Below are 19711 nucleotides of genomic sequence, written 5' to 3' on the forward strand. Positions count from 1 at the left end.
CAAAGCAAAATCCAGCCCTGCAGATCAAACCAGGAAGTTTAGTAAACTTTGAGCATGAACAATAGCAGAAGGATTTTCCAGACCTTCAAGCTTGTTTGGCAAATCCCAGATTATGTAAAGCGCTGCTCTGCCATTGTCAGGGAAGCTGTACCCTGTGCCAGAGCCAGCTGGCACCACATTGCCCACCCAGCACTGCCTGCACCAGCAAGGGCAGCAGGGCTTGTGCAACTCCACAGACTCCTTCCCTGCACTTCCACTGCAGCAGCCACTGCCTTTCATTTTACACCTCATTGTTTTGTAATTAACCATCTTCCCAGGGTTGTGGTTTTCCAACCCATCCAGCCCAGGTGTTTGGTGGCCTGGTCTAAGACTCTCCTTTGTGTCTACAGGGTGCCCAGAGGTGAAGGATCCTTTCATTGGCTTAACTAATCCTTGGCTTTTCTGACAATTGATTCATGCCAGAGGGCTGAAGCTCTTATTGCTGTGCACACATCCTCTGGGAAAACAATACAAGAGCCTGAACATTCCACATTCAGCACCCAGCTGGAAAAACCCCTGAGGCAGGCAGGATGGTAGCCGGCATCCCTGGTACCCGGCTCCCCACTGGATCCATGTCCCCTAGCAATGGCCTCGAACTAGGTCCCGGTGCATTTACCTAATTAGGACTTAATGAAGTAGGGAGATCTATTGTGAGCCTGGCAGGGGAGCAGATGTGCCCCCTGAACCCAGCCATTGCCAAGAAAAGTGCACTGCTGTCTCCAGGGTGAATCAGCAGGAAAAGCTCAGGCCGGGATGCTCAGCCTTGCAAATTCCAGACCCCAGTGCCTTCTCAGAGCAGGGATGGAAAATGCTCTGGTCATCAGCAGCCTCTAGTGGGGAGAGATGGGCAGCCATGGTGGCTGCCTTGGCCAGACCCCAGAGCACCAGCCAGCCCACCCTGGCTGTTCCTACCAGCTCAGAATGGGATGGCATGACAAAGTCCCAATATGAGGGACCCAAACCATCATGGCCTCATTGAGATAACTGCTGTGTGAGACTGCTCATCTGCTGGGTGCTAGTCCCAGGCTAAATAGGGACAACCAACTGCAGCCCTTCCTGGGGAATCCCAGCTCAGAGCTCACACAAATCACTGCATGAAGCAAAATTCATAAAAAGGACAACAAGACATCCCCCTCCTTCACGGGCAGCTCAGTGAGAGACGCCTCTGATAGGCAATTCCTCCCCCTTCCCAAATCACACCTCCAACCACAGCATCCAGCATGGCCAAGAGCCAATTATGACTCTAAACTTCCAGCCACCACAGCCTCAAGCCTCTTCCTGCAGCTGTGAACCCAAAGGTGAAACACTGCTTAGCAGAGACAGGACAATTCCTGCCCTCTGGGACAGAGACCACCTACAACTTGCCTTCCCCTCTGGGGAATAGCTGGGGAGGGAGCTCAGAAAAACCTTGCTATATATTAAATAGTGACATAACTCCAAAGTGCCGTCCTTGGAAAGCAGCTGATGTTTTGCCTTTTCTCTGAGAAATCCTTTCCCCGCCATGGCTCTGAGAGGACCATGCCAGCCTGGTGGAAAGTGCGGTGCGGAGCAATGCGGCTGCAGGCAATTCCAGCAGCTGCCAGGCTGCGCGTCAGGAAGAGGGAGCCTCATCCCAGCAGCACCGCTGCAGATGAGAAGGCACTTTCTCTCCTCAGCAGGTTTCAAGCCCTCTCAGAAAGGCCTGAAGTTGTTCCTAAGCACGAGGAAAAGCAAAGTGAAGGGACGGGAGAGGCCCACATCCACAGAACATGTTGAGCACAACCATAGGAAGTGCAGTTTGATGCACAGATCAACTTTTTGCTTCTGCTGATTTGCTGTTATCATCACCACAATCAGAAGCAGCATGTGCCCCACTTTGTCAGAGAAACTGAGGGGCTGCCAGCACCATGAGCTGGAGGAGACCCACATCTACACAGGCCCCGGAACCGGGAGAGGAACTCTACTCATGGGGGGATGCGAATTGTTCCGCAAGTTTCAGCTGCCTCCTCTCAGAGACAGGCATGGTGCAGCTGCACCACCAGAGGCACAATGGCCATGAGCAGGGCAATGGCTCAGAGGCCAAACACAGAATCTCCATGTCACCCCAACTCTGGTGCAAGTTATTCCCATGGACTAACCAGGTTACTCTGGCAGAAACAGGACTCAAAAGAGACCTGACTCTGGCTCTCTCCTACAGCTGCATTTGTGCTTCCACTAAGCCTCAGGAAGGGAGCACAGGGATGGGAACGTTCTGGGATGCACCTTGCAAGAACCCAACTTGCTCCCGTGCTCCAGGGCAACTTCTCTCCCAGGAAGCACCAGAGATTCCCCAACCTTCCCCATGCTGGCCGTTTGCTCCAGCTCAGCTGTTCCCACTGCCAGGCAGTGGCAGAGCACGTGTGACACATGACAGTGCTGGGGCCGAAGGTGCACCCCAAACCTCGGCCCTGCACATCTTGCACAGCCTGACCTCATGCAGGGCATGTGTGACTGACACCAGCCCCCATACTGTCAGACCCCTGGCTCAGCCTCACAGCCCCACCACAGCCCCCCTCCTGCTCACACAAACCGCAGAGCAAGTGTTGGTTTTCCCCATGCGGGAGCCTCGGCGTAAGTCAATCCTCGGGCGAGGAGGCTGCTGCCGGCAGCGCCGAGCCAAGGCACACCCCTCCATTGCAACACAGCCCTAAAGATAGTCGCTGTCCCCTGCCATCCCACCAGCCGCTCGGACCCGCCGCCGGCACAGCCAACGGCACGAACTAACGAGCAGATTCACCAGCCTCTCGTCCCACCACGACTGCAGGAGGGCGAAATTCAGGAGAGGAAGAGATTGCAGGAACCGCCGGGCACGCCGCACACGCCTGTGGTTGCAACATCAGCGCAAAGTGTCCCCGTCGAGGAGGAGACGTGAAGACTTCGACTCCCGAAGGGGGTGGGGAAGTCGATGGGAGGCTTCAGCGCGACCCCGACCGGCGCCGGGACTGGGATCGACGGCAGGAGCAGCCCCCGCCGCCCCGCAGCTCGGCCACTGCCGCCGGCTTTGGGAACCGTCCCGGCGGGCACAGACGGTGTCTCGGGAAGAGATCGCGGCCACCCCGAAGCCACAGGCTGAGCTGCTGCATCTCTGGCACAGCTCCAGCAACACCGAATGCTCCAAGAAACAAAGCTGGACCCAAATGCCAAAGCGGGAGCTGCCACCTCCCAGGAAGGGACACCAGTGCTGCTGCCGTGACTGTGGGGTGCAGGGGGGACCCTCCTCCCCGAGGCTGCACCTGCCTTTTCCCCTCCACTGCACCAGATGAAACAACAGCATGGGGGGAAAACATCCCGGGGCTGGCCACTCCCCGTGAGGCAGGGCCCCATCCATCTCCTGAGCATGAATCCACTGTGGGTGGCCCTCCCCCCCACATCCTCCCCTGCAGCCCCATTCAGAGTCTCTAGGACAGCCCTAGTGCAACCCCATTCCCCCTACACCCAGCCTGACCCTACTGGGGATCTCCCCACTCCAGAGCACCTCACTTCCCTTCTGCCCCATAGGCTTCCTGAGAGCGCTGCAGGTGCTTCCCTAGTCTCCTCCAGCCCCTGAACATCACCCATTTCTCCACAATCCCCTGCTTCACACCTCAGTCACCGTGGATCCCCCACACCTCGACTGACATCCCCAGCCCCCACCAAACCCTTGAGCACCCTAAACCACCTCACATCCAGCTTGACCTCTACGGGTGCCCCTGGTTTCTGCAGCCCCAGATCACCCCACATGCAGCCTGACCCCACCGGAGACCCCCTGCTTCATAGCACCCCATGTCCCCTGGCAACCCCTCCACTCCATAAACAGCCTGAGCCCCCATGTGCCCCCACAGCACCACAACTGTTCCTAAAACCCCGCAGCCCACGACCAGACTGACCCACCATGGGTCCCTCTAGGGAGCCCCAAATCCTCCAGAACTTGCCTGATCCCTATATCTCCCAAAGCACCCCAGGACTCCCACAGCATCCCCGCACCCCATAACTTGCCTGACCTCTACAGCCCTCACCCTCCCCTCAAAACCTCTCTCACCCCATAACAGGCCTGACACCCGAGAAACTTCACCTGCCCCCGCTCACCGGGGCCGCCACTCCGCTCCGCGCTGCCTCCACCTGCACCACCGGCCCCGCCCCCGCCCCTTGACGTCACAACACGAGCCCCGCCCCCCTTGGCCGCGCCCACTGGCTGCCGCCCCCGCCCGTCAGAGCGCGGAGGGGGCGAGGCCAGCGCGCGCCGCTGCAGTGGGCGGGACCCGCAGGTGACGGGCGGGGGGTGGGGCCAAGAGATTCCTCCTGCGTCCCGTGACGTCATAGGTCCAAATAAGGAGAGGGTCCCTCCCCCCGGGTTCCCCCCGCGTCATGGCAGAACCCCAAAACCCCCCAAACCGGCAGAATTAGGGCTTTTGTAGATATTTTTGCTTATTTTCACTATTTTCCGAAGTTTTATTAGGGAAAACCCCGTCCTTGCTGGGTGCTGGAGGAGCCGGGGGTGTCCCCATCCTGAGCGCACCGCAGGAGGCTGCAGCGTGGCCGGAGCCGGTAAGGGCGTCAGGGTCACTGCAGCGCCCCCAAACCCGACCCCATCCCTGGGGCCACGCCCGGGTTATCGATGCCGCGCAGGCGGCGGCTGCAGAGATAAGGTGGAATAGGGCCCCCGCGAGGACGGGGACGGAGGCGGCGGCCGGATGGATCTCGGCCCCAGAACCGAGGGCCTCGCTGCTGTCTCCGTTGGCTTGGCGGTGGTGGCCTTGCGATGGCACTGGGTGCCGGGACTGGGCTGCAGTACCCAGCGGGCACTCCTGGCGGGGGCTACCCGGGGTTACGCTCAGCAGCCGAGGGGCATGCCACTGTATCCTGCCCTGGGGACGGGGTGCCCACATGGGGAGGTTCCTAGTGCCATCTAATGGTCACCGCCCTGGGGACGCTGGCGAGGACCGTGTCCCTCGCTGCCTCTGCCAGGGCCTTTGCAGCCCTCAGAGGTGCACGGGCCGGAGCCCGCCCCGAGCTCAGAACCTCAACACCACGCAGCTCAAGACTGACAGGGGTTTGTTCCCCCTCCCTAGGAGCCCTAAGCCTTCCCCGGTGAGGCTGAATGTTTGGGAGCAGGAAGAGCCTCTTGGCCCTGCGGAGTGGGAGAGGGGGGAGTCCCTGCTAATGTGATGAGAGGAGGATGAATCTATAAGCTGTTAAGCCACTGCAAAGCCCCTCGCGTTCTGGCCCTGTTATCACTGACTTCTGTTCACATCTGCTCCCGGAGTTATTTTTAATCTGGTATTAAGGACTTGTGGGTTCTTCAACAGGCAGAGGGGGGCTCTGCTTGTCCCCCCTCCAAGCCGTGGAGGGAGGAGCTGTGTTTTGTGGGCTGCAGAGGTGTCTGTGAAACACTAACATCAATCCTGCTGCTATTTGGGAACAGGAAAAAAAGCCCTGTCACCCCCTCCCATCCAGTACCCAGCCCTCAACTCTACAGAAGATCCCAGCACTGGGGAAAGGTAAGCAGAGGAACCAGGCAGGAGCCTCACACAAAGGGATGAGTTCAGAGATATAAAAAAATAGAGATATTTATTAGCGTTGAGTAAAGTGCAACCTCAGGATGGTTTGAGACTCAGCAACTGTATGAATGGCACGAGAGAAGCTCAGAGAGGAATAACAGCCTGAGCAGGGCTGTGCCAACAGGATCCTGGGACTGTACAAAGGCTTTAGAAACAATATCAGATAAATTATTTACAGTTCAAATTGATTACAGGAGGGTGAGGATTCATGAGCTGCTGCAGGCTGAGAGAAAGAACAGAGGCTGGGATGGAACATGGGCCCTGAGCTGGTGTGTCAGCAGTCTGGAAATTCAGGGCAACAGTTGGGGACAGCTAGGAATGTCCCTTGGCATCAGGCTCTGATTTGGGGTAGGAAGATATAGTGAGGTGAAGCCTTGCTCCTGCCTGGCTGGAACAGAAATTCTTCATGATTTCCAATGGTGATAAGCAAGGATGGCTTAAGAACCAGTATCAGGTGCTGTACCTGGTTTTTCTGCTAAAAATCTGAAGATTTTTCCACACCTGACAAGACCTTAGCAGTCCCACAAAGCTGCCAACGTGCTGCTGGACATACCACTGGCACTGGCTGCTGGTGGCCTTTCCTGGAGCTATGGGTTGGCAATGGGGTCCTCTCCGGGCAGAGAGAGACTCTGCCAAGTCTGTGGCCAGGAGGAAGTCCCACTGCTGGAGATACCAGTGCCAACAGCTCCCCATGGCACTGCCCTAGTAACTCCAGATGGGATCTGCTCCATTTACAAATAGGAGGATTTCTCTTGCCAGTACCTTAAAATTGCCAGGGAGACTGGAGCTGCAAAGTGTTCCTCCTACTTAAAAACATCCAGAGCAAAGACTCCAGAGCTGAAACAGTTGCAGCCTCACTGTGCATGTGTGAGCTTGTGTGGTCCAGTCCCTCTCCCACCCCAGTGCCATTTCTGACAAGATTAGGAAGAAATTCCTCCCTGTGAGGCTGGTGAGGCCCTGCCACACCAGCCCAGAGAAGCTGTGGCTGCCCCATCCCCATCCCTGGAAGTGTCCAAGGCCAGGTTGTACGGGGCTTGGGGCAGCCTGGGTTAGTGGAAAGTGTCCCTATCCATGACAGGGGGTTGAAACAAGATGAGCTTTAAAATGCCTTTCAACCCAGACCACTCCATGGTTCTATGAAATGTTCATCAAGGCACTAAAAGCTGCTCAGAGCAGCACCTTCAGGGGACACACCTTGGTCTGGCAGCCTGGTCTACCCCCAGTTAATGCTGGAAGAATTCTCAGGGTCTGAATCAGGAATTGTGCTCTGTCTGGAGACAGGCGGGAGCCACATGATCTTGAACCACTCTCTCCTCTGGCCAGCAGGAATACAGATCAAGTTTGCAGCTCAAGCCTGTTTCTGGTTCCTTCACTGACCTTTGCACACTGTGCATGGGTGTCAGGGGCTGGAGCAGCTGCGGCTCCTCCCTCGGCTCATTGGGAAAAGCACAGGGACTGCTGGTGTGAATGGTGCTGCTGTGGAAGGCACAGCCCCTCACAGAAGGGGAAGAGGCTGCATTGGCCAGGACACAGCCACGAAAGCACTGCAGAGCGCTCCTGCACACCTCAGATCTGGCAAGACAGGGCTATTGCTGCTCAATCTTGACGTGGTCTCCGATCATCCAATGCTGATATGTGGCCCGGAAGATGTCGTTGTCTTGGGGACAGTCATAGTGGCAGGAGCACATCTTGATGAACATCATTTTTCTCTTGAAGAAGTCCCCCTCGGGGCAGCGGAACTCCACGTCCACCGTGCTGGTCAGGAATGGGGTGCAGCAGCGCCCGTCCGAGCAGCTGCCGCAGAACCGGGGCCGGTAGGAGCGGGTGCTGGTGCATCCTGAAAACTCGAAGTGGAGGCTCTGGCGCTGCTTTGGGGTCTGCACACACTTCTTCCCCTTCTAGGGAGAAAGCAGATGAATTACCATGGACATGACAGGAAAGATGCATTGAGGCCTGTGCTCTGACCCCATCACTGGGCAATGGGACACAGAGGAAGTGGAAGCATAGAGTCAGGATCATTCCCAAGGCTGTCCCCAGCATTTGGGGTGCTGTGTCCCCTATCTTCCAGCACCGTACCTCACCATACCTTGGTTTTCTCCATGGAGAAGTCGCAGGGCCGGACCGTGCAGAGCCGGGTCTCCTTCTCCAGGCGGCACTGGGGATTGTTGTTGGTCACACGGGTGGAGATCCCCATTCCACAGCTCCGGGAGCATGTGCTCCACTCTGTGGTCTGCACCAGGCAGTTCTCCTGCAGGTTGTTCAGCTCTGGCCTGTGAGCTGGATCCTTCCTGAAAACTGAGCCATGAGGAAGAGACACAAGGCAAGGCTTAGGGCTTTGGACAAAGAGTGGCAGCTCCATGGCTGCTCCCAACTCAGTTTAACACTTCAGGAACATCAGCAAATGTCTGGCCCATCCCATGAGATGCTTGGCCTCTCAGCAGGAAGGGGATGCAGGTGGGCAGGGGCCATTTCCTACATAGCCCGGCTCCAGACAGGTCTGCTGGGACACTTCAGGACACAGAAGCTTTCCCATAGCACCACTGAGGTTTCACTTTGTATCGGGTCTGGCTGAGCTGGAGTTGATGTTCCCAGAGCAGCCATTCCAGCGCTGTGCTCTGCAGTAGGAGCTGGAAAGGTGTTGGTAACACACCAGTGTTTTTGGCTACTGCTGGGCAGGGCTGGCACAGCATCAGTGATGTCTCTCCAACATTCTCCCCCCAATCAAGGGGCTGGGAGTGGGCAAGATCCTAGGAGTGGACACAACCAAGACAGCTGACCCAAATTCACCACAGGGATATTTCAGACTGTATGATGTCAGGTCAGATATAAAAGCTAAGAAAAGCAGGAGGAAGAGGGGGAGGGGGAAATTGCTATTCACAATGCTTGCCTTCTGGTGCAACTGCTCCATGTGCTGAAGTCCTGCTTCCTAGGAAGTGGCTGGACGCCATTTGATGATGGGAAGTAAAGAATAAATCTATTCTTTTTCTCTTTGCTTGTGCACATGCAAACTTTCACTTTTCCTTTAATAAACTGCCCTATCTCAACCTACAAGTCACTTTCCATTTATTTTCTCCCCTGTTGTATCGCACTAAATAGTTATTTAGTTGTTTGCACTGGGTGTTTGGTAATTTGCACTGTTCACATGATTTGTATCCTATGACCACACGGTCTTCCTCTTTCCTCCCCAACAAGTGCCAGCCCTGGTGGTCTCTTCCCTCATTTACGTGTCCCCTCCCCACTCCTCACCGGTATCCCACTGGCAGTGGTCCTCTTCCTCCGCCCCCATTCCCTGGGTATAAAAGTCTCCCACCATCAGGCAACACCCTCTTTCCCATCTTGGGGGTTGCCTGAGTCTGAGGTGTGTCCTCCAAGTCAATAAGCAGAGGACATTCGTCCCCATGTGGAGAAGAGCGCTTCCAGTCTTTTGCCTTCATCCATGTAAGCTCATGTGTGCTAAGGTCCGTAGCTAGCCGGATTGGACCCAAACAGCCCATCCAGACACGGTTCTTACACTCCCCCTTGTCCAGCTGGGAAGGGGACTGATAGAGCAGCTGGGTGGGCTGGACCTAGTGTTTAGCTCTGGAACCCAACACTTGGTACTCACCCCCATCATGATGATGCACAAAGCCACCCCCAGCCCCAAACCAGTCAGTGCTCCAAATCAATCTACCCCTCTTCCCCAGGAAACAGCTCCCAGCCCCATCCCATGTGCCCCACTGACCTGCCGTGGCTGTTCCAAAGCGGTTATCCTCGCTGCCCTCCTCACACACCCACTCCTCACAGCACTTGTTGTGGAACTTCACCCTCCGGGGCGTGGGGCACTCTGGGGACGGCAGGCGCAGGTCATCGGAGCAGAGCAGGATGCAGCCGATGGCCCCGTCCATGCAGATGCACTGCAGCTTGCATGTGGGCTGGAAGCTCTCCCCACTGAGGTAGATCTTGCCCAGCAGGTCACATGTCGCACCCTCATGAGCTGGGGGAGGAAGAGGAGGAGAAGGAGGAGTAAGCAGAAGGCTGAAGCCCTGCCTTGGGGACACAGAGCTCCTGAGGAGGGATAGAGCCCATCCTCCCCTTCTTTGCCATCCCAGTGCTGCATATGTCATATTTGCCTCCCTGGACCCCAGGCTATTCATGACACTGATTTTTCAGAAGTGCTGGTCCTCCCAAAATTCTCTAGAAAAATTTCTTTTCCACCTGGATGAGCTACTAAGTATGATTTTGTCTTTGGTGCTTGTAAAGAGCCTGTTTCTCTGTCAGAGTTCTTCCCAACCAGCTCAGAGTGACAAGTCAGTGGTGCTGTGCAAGACGTTCCTGACATGTCATGTGAGCATGGCTTTGCTCCTCAGTACTCCTGGGATACCAACAGGCAACACTCTTCTAAGAACGTCTGGTTCCCCCATGCAAATGGTACCTACAAATGAAAATGACACTTTGGGCTGATGACCTTTTTGGCCCCTCTATGATGCACAAATCTCTTCCTCCTTTCAGTCCCAATTTTTTCCAGTTCTCTCTTTTCTGATCTCTGGATCTCTCATCACCAGACCTCCTTCCAGTCTCTGCCTCCTTCCAAATAAAACTTAAATGGGAAAAAAAAAAGGAAACAATATCTGACACAGAGCAGGAACCTTTACTCTGCAGGCACAACAACGCTCCCAAGTTCTTATGACTGCATTAGCCAGAACTTTCGCACTGGAAGCTTTCCAGGAGAAATCTCTTAGCTGATTAAGATCAAGAATGTTTTCAAGAAGAACCAACTGAACCATTTGACATGAAAGATTTCCTTTATGCTCAAGCAAAGTACTCGTGGGATAGTATCCACAGAGGGAAGCATTTTGCTCTGGTAATTATTTTGATACTATGAAGATGAAGATGAAATATTTTGATAGAATGGAAAGGGAAAGTTTTGGCACAGCCAAATGAGTATTCTAAATAAGTCATGGAACATTTTGAGGTTTTTAAAAAAATACTTATATATATATTTAATATCTTTTTTTTCCTCTCAGCCTGAAATTAAATGTTGAAATCTCAGAGTTTTCACAAGTCAGAAATCTTGATTTTGGACAGTTTTCAGCAGCTGCTGTTTTCTGCAATCCTGAATCCTAAAAAAAAAAATAAAATTAAAAATTCACGCAAACCTTTATGGGGAAGTTACCAAAAGGAAGAATTTTTGACTGCTTGTGGAGGTTTCCCAGGAAACCTGATCTGTTTTCCCCTAGGTCCTGTTTGCCCAGGGACACTGTTTCAGATAGAAAGTGTTTGAATCAAACAAGGAGTAAGAATCTCTTTCCATCCCATCCCTATCCCTTGAGGGGACACAAATCCTTCTGGACTGTTCCTATTAAGACCTGCATCTCATCTTGCAACTCTTTACCATGTCGTTGGGATAAAAATACTCCTGTGCTCCAACTTTGACATTTCAAAATCCTCACTTTATCCATCAAAGTGGAAGCCATCCATCCACCCTCCCTCTATACAACCATTCATACTTATTTTTAAACTCTCTTCCATCTCGGTGAGCAGATCATGCCATTCCCTCTCCTCCCTCCCCTCCCAAAGAATAGCAGCCTGCTCCAGGGGTTGATTTTGTTTTCCAAACTCAATCCCTCTGTTGTGCCCTTCATTGCCCTCCATGACCTCCCTTTCCCTCTGACCTGGTCCCATTAAGGCTCCGAAAAGACAGCTCCCATTAAGTGATCCAGCTCTTTATTCCCTGGCTCTGCCTGGCACCACCCACACCCAACCACCAAGCCCAGCCAAGGAGACTTTTTGCCCTTTTCCTCAGGGGATATGGCATCGCTGAAAGAGCTGCTCTGTAAAGCTCTACCAGCTCCCTGCACTCCCTATCACCTGCAGGACACCCCTGCTTTAGCGTTACTACAGGATCCTGTCTACCTTTCTGGTACTCCGAGGTCTCTGCAGGAAGGAAAGGATTCCTCTGGAATATGTGGAATGTGATAATATTACACAAATAAGTTTCCCTCTGATGGTTCCCTTCCCATCTCTCCCAATACAGCCTACAGACTGGTCTCAACTGAGATACTTTTCTCTTGATACCTCAGCTCTTTTCTCCTAGCACATCTGCTTATTTGGATAAATTTAAGTCAAAACATTGATCCTTCCTTTCCTCTGACTCACTCCTCCAGTTTCCTTCAGTGCCTCCAAAATCCCTCCAAAATCTTCCAACAGATCCATGTGGACATCATAAAAACATCACCCAAGGATATTATGGCCCAAATCCTCAGCCCATTCTAGAAATAAATCCTGGCCTGTGTTCACTGCAGTTTTTGCTGTGAAAAGCTTAATTTCTTATTTAAAACCAGGAAGGATAGTTGTGTCTGCAAGTCTGATTTCCTCCACAGCAGGATCTGGGACTCTCACTCCAAAATGTTTGGATCAAACCTGGATGTCTGGTGAATACAAAGCACCTTTATTAGAATGATTTCAAGGCTTCACGGAGAGATTTTGAAATGGTGTCTCCCACACTCCTGAGGAAATTGTTCCTGTGATTTTGCTACCTTTTCTCCACAAACAGACACCTCATTCCTATTTGGAATGAGGCAGCATGCAGCTCACACCTGCTGGATGTCTGCAGAAAGTACCAGGAGCTCCAAAAACCATGGCTTCAAAAAAATTCCCCAAATTGGGGAATGAAAATGAAGCAACTTGTAAAAACTTCTTGAAGGACTAAACACCAACAAGTTAGACTCAGTTAGACAAGGGCTAGGGATAAATGGGATATTGAGAAGAAATTCTTCCCTGTGAGGCTGTTGAGGCCCTGGCACAGGGTGCCCAGAGAAGCTGTGGCTGCCCCAGTCCTGGAAGTGTCCAAGGCCAGGTTGGATAAGGCTTGGAGCAAACTGGGATTAGTGTCCCCACCCATGGCAGGGGGTGGCTCAAGAAGAGCTTTAAGATCCTTTCCAAGCTAAACTGTTCCATGATACAATGATTCTGTCTCAGGCTGGTGCTGGATCATTTCCAGAGACATCCAGTGCTGTGGCCAAACATTTCCCTAAGTACTCACAATAAACTGCCAACTCTTAGGTCTTCCTGACTATTTTGAAAATCTTGAATTTAAGAAAAAAAAGTTGGCTCCTGTCAGAGATGGGGCAGAGGAGTCCAGGAGGTTGCAGAAATACCTCTGGACTCCTCTCTATATTTATTTATTTATTTATTTTCCTCTATACCAAAATAATTTCTGCTTGCTTCAGAAGGAACTACTAAAAAAAAAAATTTTTTTTTTCTTTTCTAGCTGAAAAGAGGTGTTGTTGGGAGAGAAAGCAGTTTCTGCCTTTGTATTACCTGGCTCTGGAATTCTCATGTTCCACAGAGACACAATGTGGTGAAGGAGCTATTCAGTTCTTCCCACCCATATGCTATGGCCAGAAATACACTGTCACAAGACACAGGAAAGTCCCACAGCCCCACTCATGCCTCGCTGGAGCTGTGAGACGCCAGCTGTGTGTGTTCCAGGGGATCTGCTGTTCCCACGCTGACACTGATCTCCCAGCATGGCGCTGGATGAAGCGCCAAGGAAATTCTGATGGGTGCTCTGGGGAGGCACCACGGAAAAAACACACAAGGACAGAACCTGCAGCTCTCACCTAAGCAGATCCCACTGCCTCTGTGGATTTTTGAGAAGTCACAGTAGAGTCCCTTGTGATGGTCACAGGGCCTGTGCAAGGAGCAGAGCTCACCCAGCTGCTGGGCACACACCTTGCAGCAGCCACAGGCATCCCACACGTGGCTGGTACCCGCAGGGCACTGCGAAGGTTGGGAGGGACACTGGCATGGGAACATGCAGGCCTGTGGTTCTACCTGGAAGGCAAAAAGCCATGGAGAGAATGAGTCTATTGCAAGGCAGCTGGATAGGGAGAGGAAAAACATGTCTCTGCTGAAAGCACAGATACCCCAGAAGAGAAGGGGACCAGCCAGAGGGGTGTATGCAGCTCCCAGGTACTCACAGGACTCATGTTTTCCTCATCCCTATTTCATCTGGAGCTCAAGGGGGAAAAAAAAATAGATGTCTCTTGGAAGCAGATCCAAACCAAACAGGACAAGCAGTAGCTCAGAGTCCCCAGCACAGCTCAGCCTCTCTGGAAGCAATAAAGTAGTAATCATTAACAGCAAGGAATTCCAGCTTTTACACAGGACAACCATCAAAGCCTCTGTACCAGCACCAGACCCAGTGGAAGCTGAAAAAGCAATGTGCACAGCAACAGGACTTGCCCAAAGCCAGGCAGTAGGACTGTGGGGATGCTGAAAACCAGCCCAGAAGCTTGCAAGTTTCATTTTGTCCCCTGCATCTCACACTTTCTTCCTTATTACATGCGCCCTCTCCTTTTTCCAAGGAACGCAGCATAACCAACCTTCCTTGGGACCTTGTGAGTGCACAGATGCCCCCCTTTGGCAGCACTTCACTGGCCCTTGAAACACACCCTTGGCTTCATGACACTTCAGACACCAAACAGAGACCAGCTGAAGTAGGATTACCTGCTCTGGAAAACCTAGATGGGTCCAGCATCCCAGCCACTGAGTGTGTGCTATCCCTGTCCTGCATCAGCTCAGAGCAGGAACACCAGCTCAGCTCTGGCTGTGCCCAGATTTGGGCAAGATGTAACAACTTGACTGTGAACAGTGCAGAACATGTGGTCTCTAGAGATCCTCTGAAACTTCCTCAGAAACATCAGTGCCAGCTGCAGCCGGGTTTACTGTTCAGATCCTGCCCATCCAAATTCCCCCTTGCCCCGCTCCATGCACTATCCACTATTATGGACACAGCTCAGCTCCCACCCAGGGCTGACGCAACCCTGGCACATGGATGATGCCACCAAAACACTCTGGGATCCTGCACTGCTATGATCAGGGTGGAGAGGGAAGCATACAGTGAGGCAGACCCCTCACAGCTCTGCTGTCACCCCAGGAGAGCAGCAGCTGAGCTGGTAATAGCCTTGAGGGCAGCAGGGAAGGGCACACACAACTGGAACAAGTCAAAAAATATGTCTTGTTATGGCTCTGTTTGCACTTTTCAGATCCCATCCAGCCCTCACTTGTGAAATAGCTTCCTTGAATATTGTGTCTGTCACCAATCAGAGTAGGAAAAATTTTCCAGCTATTTTTACTGTTGCTCTGACTTTAGTTCATGTGGGGTCAGAATGTGCAACCTTCTTTGTACAGCTGTGTCACCAATACAGCACTGTGGGACTGGGATTGGGCTAAATATTCCCTCAAAGTCATGGAATATCTCAAGTTGGGAGGGACCCACAAGGATCATGGAATACCACCCCTGTCCCTGCATAGACACCCCAACAATCCCACCCTGTGCCTGAGAGTGTTGTCCAAAGGCTCCTGGAGCTCTGGCAGCCTTGGGGCCTTGGGGCCCATTCCCTGGGGAGCCTGGGCAGTGCCAGCACCCTCCAGGGGAAGAACCTTTCCTGATCTCCATCTAAACCACTCCTGAAAGAGCTCCAGCCATTCCCTCTGGTGGTCCCAAGGGGTGAGTCTTTCTAGAGTCTCCCTGCTCAACAGGAATCAGCATAATTCTCCTGGATAACTCCTAGCACTAAGTATTTTGGAAACAAGCCTCTCCAGCCTGCAGCCCAACTGTTCCCAGCCAACTGTCCTGGAGCCACTCACCAGAACCTGGCATGTCCCAGGAATCAACTGCTGAAGTGCATTAAAAGAACTAAAAATCAGAAATCTTCCCTACTTTTTCCCAGCTCCACCTGCTGGAGATGCCAAGGAACCCAGATGAGTTGGAGTGGGCGTGTGAGACCACACAAGAGACAAAGCATTCCTAATGTGGGATCTATATAAAGACTTAATCCATGCACTTAAGAAAAAATAATGATAACAAGCATTTTCCAATGCAGTGTCAGCCACAGGCCATAGAAAGAAACACTCCCAAAATAGTTCTGCTGAAATGCAAACCAAACCAAGCTCTTTGGGGATAAGAGAAGGCAACAGCTTTAAACCCAACTGAGTTGTCTCACCTCTGGAAATGTCCAAGACCAGGTCAGACAGGGCTTGGAGCAACCTGGTCTAGTGGAAGGTGTCCCTGCTCATGACAAGGGGATAGAACTGGATGATCTTCAAGATCCCTTCCAACCCAAACCATTCCATGATTCCACAATTCTGTGGGTTTTTTCCCCACCCTCATTAATCATTGCTGGCACTAGTTATTTCCTTAATAACTCACGCACATAAACCAGCCCACCTGGTTTTACCTTCTGTTCACAGCAGCCTCACTTCCTCATTGTATCATAGCTGCTTTTCAGCAGGAGAACATCTGGATTCAGATCTCTGTTGCATCAGAGACCAGGTGGTGACCCTGCACCCACCTATGCTGTACCTCAGCTCCCCCAGACATCAGCTCCAAAGCCCAATTCATCATGATTTTCAGGACCCTTCTAAATACTCCCAGATGCTCCCACCAGTTGGCTCAGATGTGTCTCCCTCCATTGCCCAGGAGGTGTCGGGGCTCCTGTTTGCTGGTTTTATTGCTGAGCAAAGTCAGCCCAAGCTATTTATAATTCCTGCTGCTCTCCAAGGCCTGGAAGAGGAGGGAATGAGCTAGAATGGGGTTTGGCTCACACACACCCAACAGCCAGAGCACTGAAAAACTGCCTGGCCAGGGAGGCTCTCAAGTGGGAAAAAGTCAATGTTCAACCAACTTCCTTGAGCCCTCCATTACTGAACTTTCTTTCAGAGAGGCTGAATAGTGGATTATATTGGTTTTGCATGGAGCACCCTTCACCCTGCATTCTTTCCAAGGGCTGCTTCTCATTATTCTGCCCAAAGAACTACCTTAAAACTGCCCCAAAGAACTCCATAAACTGTTCCCAAGAACTGCCAGGATTGGAATTCAGGGCTTTGTTGCAGACCCAAAGGTAACACAAAGCCCAATATTTCCACACAACCTGCCACTGACCTGGGTCCAGAGGGATTCAACTCAGAGAATATTTCATTTTCTTCCATCTGTGTCACTGTCAAGTAAGAAACGACACAGACTCACCAGAAGGCTAGTTTGCACAGCACCTCACTTTACTTTGAATTCTCTCTTTTTATACACTGTTCCAGTACAGATAGATCAGATTGGTCAATAATCAATACATTTCACCTGATAGGTGTTTTGTTAATTAGCCATTCTTTCTAATTAGCCATTCTTCTGTTGAGAAAAACAGGAAAACAGAGTGGGAAAACACCACCTGCAGGTTGTTTATAATAATAAGCTATCATTGTTTATCTTCAGCTCCCTAAAGTCTCACAAGCCAATTCTGGGAAAACTTATCTAGTTTTCTTACTCTTTGACCAGGCTGTCACATCCATGCCTCTGCAGAAAGGGTTGCCCCAAAACTCACTTCTGCCTTCACTGGGCATACTCTTGACTTCAAGTTCACGACAACTTTTACCTGGCTTCTGTTGAGGTTTGCAGAGCATTTCTGTGAACTCTGAGAGCAGCAGAACAAAGCTGAGATCAAGGCCATGGATTTAAGAAGGTTTTAAAGCCTGGAATGTTGGCTCTCCTGGCTTTTCTGACAGCTCTTGCATCCATCACAAACACTGTGTGTGAAGCTGTGGGACCTCCAGGACCCCTGAGTGATGGCCAAGCCACAGCAGAAGTGCCAACACTCAGACCAGAGGATTCCCCTGCTCTGCTCTACTCCATTGTGTTCTCCACCTCTGACTCCCCAGAGCTGTCTGCTCAGCTGACAAGCCACAACAAGCTCCCTCCCAACCGCCAAAATCAAACCCAGTTACCTGCAGGTAAGAAAAACTGAGAATGTTCTTCCTGCTTCATATTTACATAAAACCTCTTCCCCTGCACCTTTTTGAAGGTATGAGTGCTGCAACATGAGCTTCCACCACGGCAGCAGGTTCGTGTCACTGTCTGGATTTCTCATTCCTGACCAATGTCTACAGGAGCCCAGGGAACCAGCTAAGGGAGCCAAACCAAAGAGGATGTTTTAAAATATGTTTGGGCTCATTTTGATCCCACTGCACTCAGAGGGCAGGAAAAGGTGAATTTTGAGCTGAGCTGGGTGTTTGCAAAGAGCTTTGGGAGCCAGGGGTTAATGCTGCAAGGTAGAGGTGATATAATAAACACTCGGCTGGTTCTTTTAGTGCTCCAAGACTAAGCAGCCAAAACACAGCTATTCATCCTTCAAACTCCAAATGACTGTGGATAACCTCTGCTCTCTCTCCATCTCAGGCTCTAAAGATGCCTTCCTACAGCTGCTGCAGCACGTATAACAACTCCTTTGGAGAGACAAGAACCAGGGACCCCCTTCACAGACAGAGCCCAGGGATACAGACACCTGCCCAGGATGAGCCTACACACAACTCACAGTAATCCTGGAGCTACTCCCACCTCTGAACAACACAAAAGAGAGATTCAGGAGTAACAGCTCTCATTTTCTGCCTTAATCCACAAAGCATCACAGAATCATTAAGGTTGGAAAAGACATCAAAGGCCACTGAATCCAACCTATTGCTTAAAGAAAGTCAAAACTCACATTTCTGAGCATTTGACATTGAGGTTTAGGGAAAATCACCTGTCTCAGAGTGGTAACCAAGAGTCACAGTGGTGGCATTACTTGTTACTGTTTATATGAGCTACGTGGTGCTGCCACAGCTAAGCCAGAGTAAGAATCAAGATGCCCACCCTAAATGGCAGATGTTTCCCTTAGACTGCAGCCCAGTTAGCATTCTTGGCAGGAAAAGGGCTGGCACACACTAAGTACTGCTAGGAGCAATCCAACAGACCTCACCAACCAGGAACTGATTGCCTCTCTCACCTCAATAAGCCCTGCAAGGGGCTCTGTGAACCCAGTTTCACTGAGCCAAAAAGCACTTACAGCAACTTACTGATGACAGTGACGTTCCTGATGCTGCTGACATGAGAACAACACTCAAATGTCCACAGAGGAATCAGCTGCTCTCTCAAGAACTTGTATTAACAGGAAAACAGGCAGAAATCCTGCTTTGGAGATGATGCAGTCTAATTTTCCCCTTGGGATCACTGCTTTTGGGATCACATGGGTGGATTCAGTGACAGCTGGGGAAGAGTGGTGATGGGAAGGAATTGGGATATGAGACTGTTACTCTTTGCAATGACAAACTCACTGACTTCCCCTCTCTCTGCTCTCTTCTCCCGCTTCTAGACCAGGGCCGATTTCTGGCTTCCAGGAGTAGAAGGAAACAAAACCCATTCCCACGTGCCAGGAGCTCTGAGACCCGTGGAAGACACACGTTACACGGGGGAGCCCCCAGTGTGGTTTAGTTACCCAGGACGTTTGCATCACTGCTCCCAGCCCAGCTCCCCTCGGAAACTCGGGAGCAGCTGTCAGCCGGGAAGAGTCTCTGAGCCCAAAGCCCTCGCATGCATCGAAGCAAGAAGCTGCAGTGCCCAGGCAGAGCTGCTGCAGGGCCGTACGTACCCAGCCAGGGAAGAGGAGGAGCAGGAACAGGGTCCGGGGCACTGTCCCCAAGCTGCCAGGCATCCCGAGTACTGCGAAGGGCAGGGATCCAGACTGCCGGCTATTCCCTCCCCCTCCTTCGGCGTTTCCCGTCTCTCTGGAGCAATCTGTGCATCAGCTTCTCTTTAAATGTCCTCTGGAAGGGGCGGGCCCCGCGCTGAGTGACAGGCTGGAACGGAGCCCAAAAGGGTGCAACAAAAAATGCCCAAATTCCAGGGAGCACGAGTGGATTCCTGCGGCTCCGACGGTTACGGGGCTGCCACCGCTGTCTGCAGCTTGGTTACTTTCCAAGTGGGTAAATCAAACCCCAGTAAAAGCAGGATTATTATTTTTAAATTTTTCCTCTTTCTACCTCCGATTATGAAGCTTGGCACAGCTTTCATGACACAGACCCCCTTTGTTCCTTTTTGGCTGCAAGGGCTGAGGAGTGATGAAACAGAGATTTGTGGCGCTCAGAGTCTGAGCAGGAGGGAGGGATGGGTAGTTTGGTGCTGTCAGGTACACATCTGGCTGTGCATCACCTGTCAGCTCTGGGGAATGAAAGTTTCGTGATTAGAACTCCTGCATGAGGAGCTGCATATTTCATAAGGCAATGAAAAGCTTCTGGATGAAAGTTTTTCATAAAGGGCAGAGGTTCCCCAA

General features: G+C 51.9%; 2 protein-coding genes across 2 annotated transcripts in view; both read right to left on the reverse strand.

Moving 5' to 3' along the window:
- The window catches only part of EPB41 (erythrocyte membrane protein band 4.1), a 95481-nt gene extending 91264 nt beyond the window's left edge, over window positions 1–4217 (reverse strand). Inside the window, exon 1 of the mRNA XM_077189497.1 lies at window positions 4123–4217. The gene's annotated coding sequence lies outside the window, so the exon portion shown is untranslated. The remainder of the gene's footprint in view (window positions 1–4122) is intronic.
- A 1370-nt stretch (window positions 4218–5587) lies between these two features.
- LOC129130148 (CCN family member 2-like) lies at window positions 5588–19326 on the reverse strand. Its single transcript, XM_054648408.2, has 5 exons — window positions 19031–19326; window positions 13196–13409; window positions 9316–9567; window positions 7681–7889; window positions 5588–7492 (listed from the first exon to the last, which is right to left on the reverse strand). The coding sequence occupies exons 1-5, from the start codon at window positions 19091–19093 to the stop codon at window positions 7181–7183; spliced, it is 1050 nt and encodes a 349-aa protein (XP_054504383.2). The 5' UTR covers window positions 19094–19326; the 3' UTR covers window positions 5588–7180.
- Window positions 19327–19711: the final 385 nt, after the last annotated feature.

Source organism: Agelaius phoeniceus, chromosome 22 (genome assembly GCF_051311805.1).
Source record: "Agelaius phoeniceus isolate bAgePho1 chromosome 22, bAgePho1.hap1, whole genome shotgun sequence".
In the NCBI taxonomy this organism is placed as follows: domain Eukaryota; kingdom Metazoa; phylum Chordata; class Aves; order Passeriformes; family Icteridae; genus Agelaius; species Agelaius phoeniceus.

Coding starts and splice junctions, on each gene's coding strand:
- LOC129130148 (XM_054648408.2), bottom strand. CDS start 19,093: ATGCCTGGCAGCTTGGGGACAGTGCCCCGGACCCTGTTCCTGCTCCTC. Junction 13,410..19,030: donor TCCTCCTCTTCCCTGGCTGG/GTACGTACGGCC, acceptor TTTGCCTTCCAG/GTAGAACCACAGGCCTGCAT. Junction 7,890..9,315: donor CTTTGGAACAGCCACGGCAG/GTCAGTGGGGCA, acceptor CTCATGGCTCAG/TTTTCAGGAAGGATCCAGCT.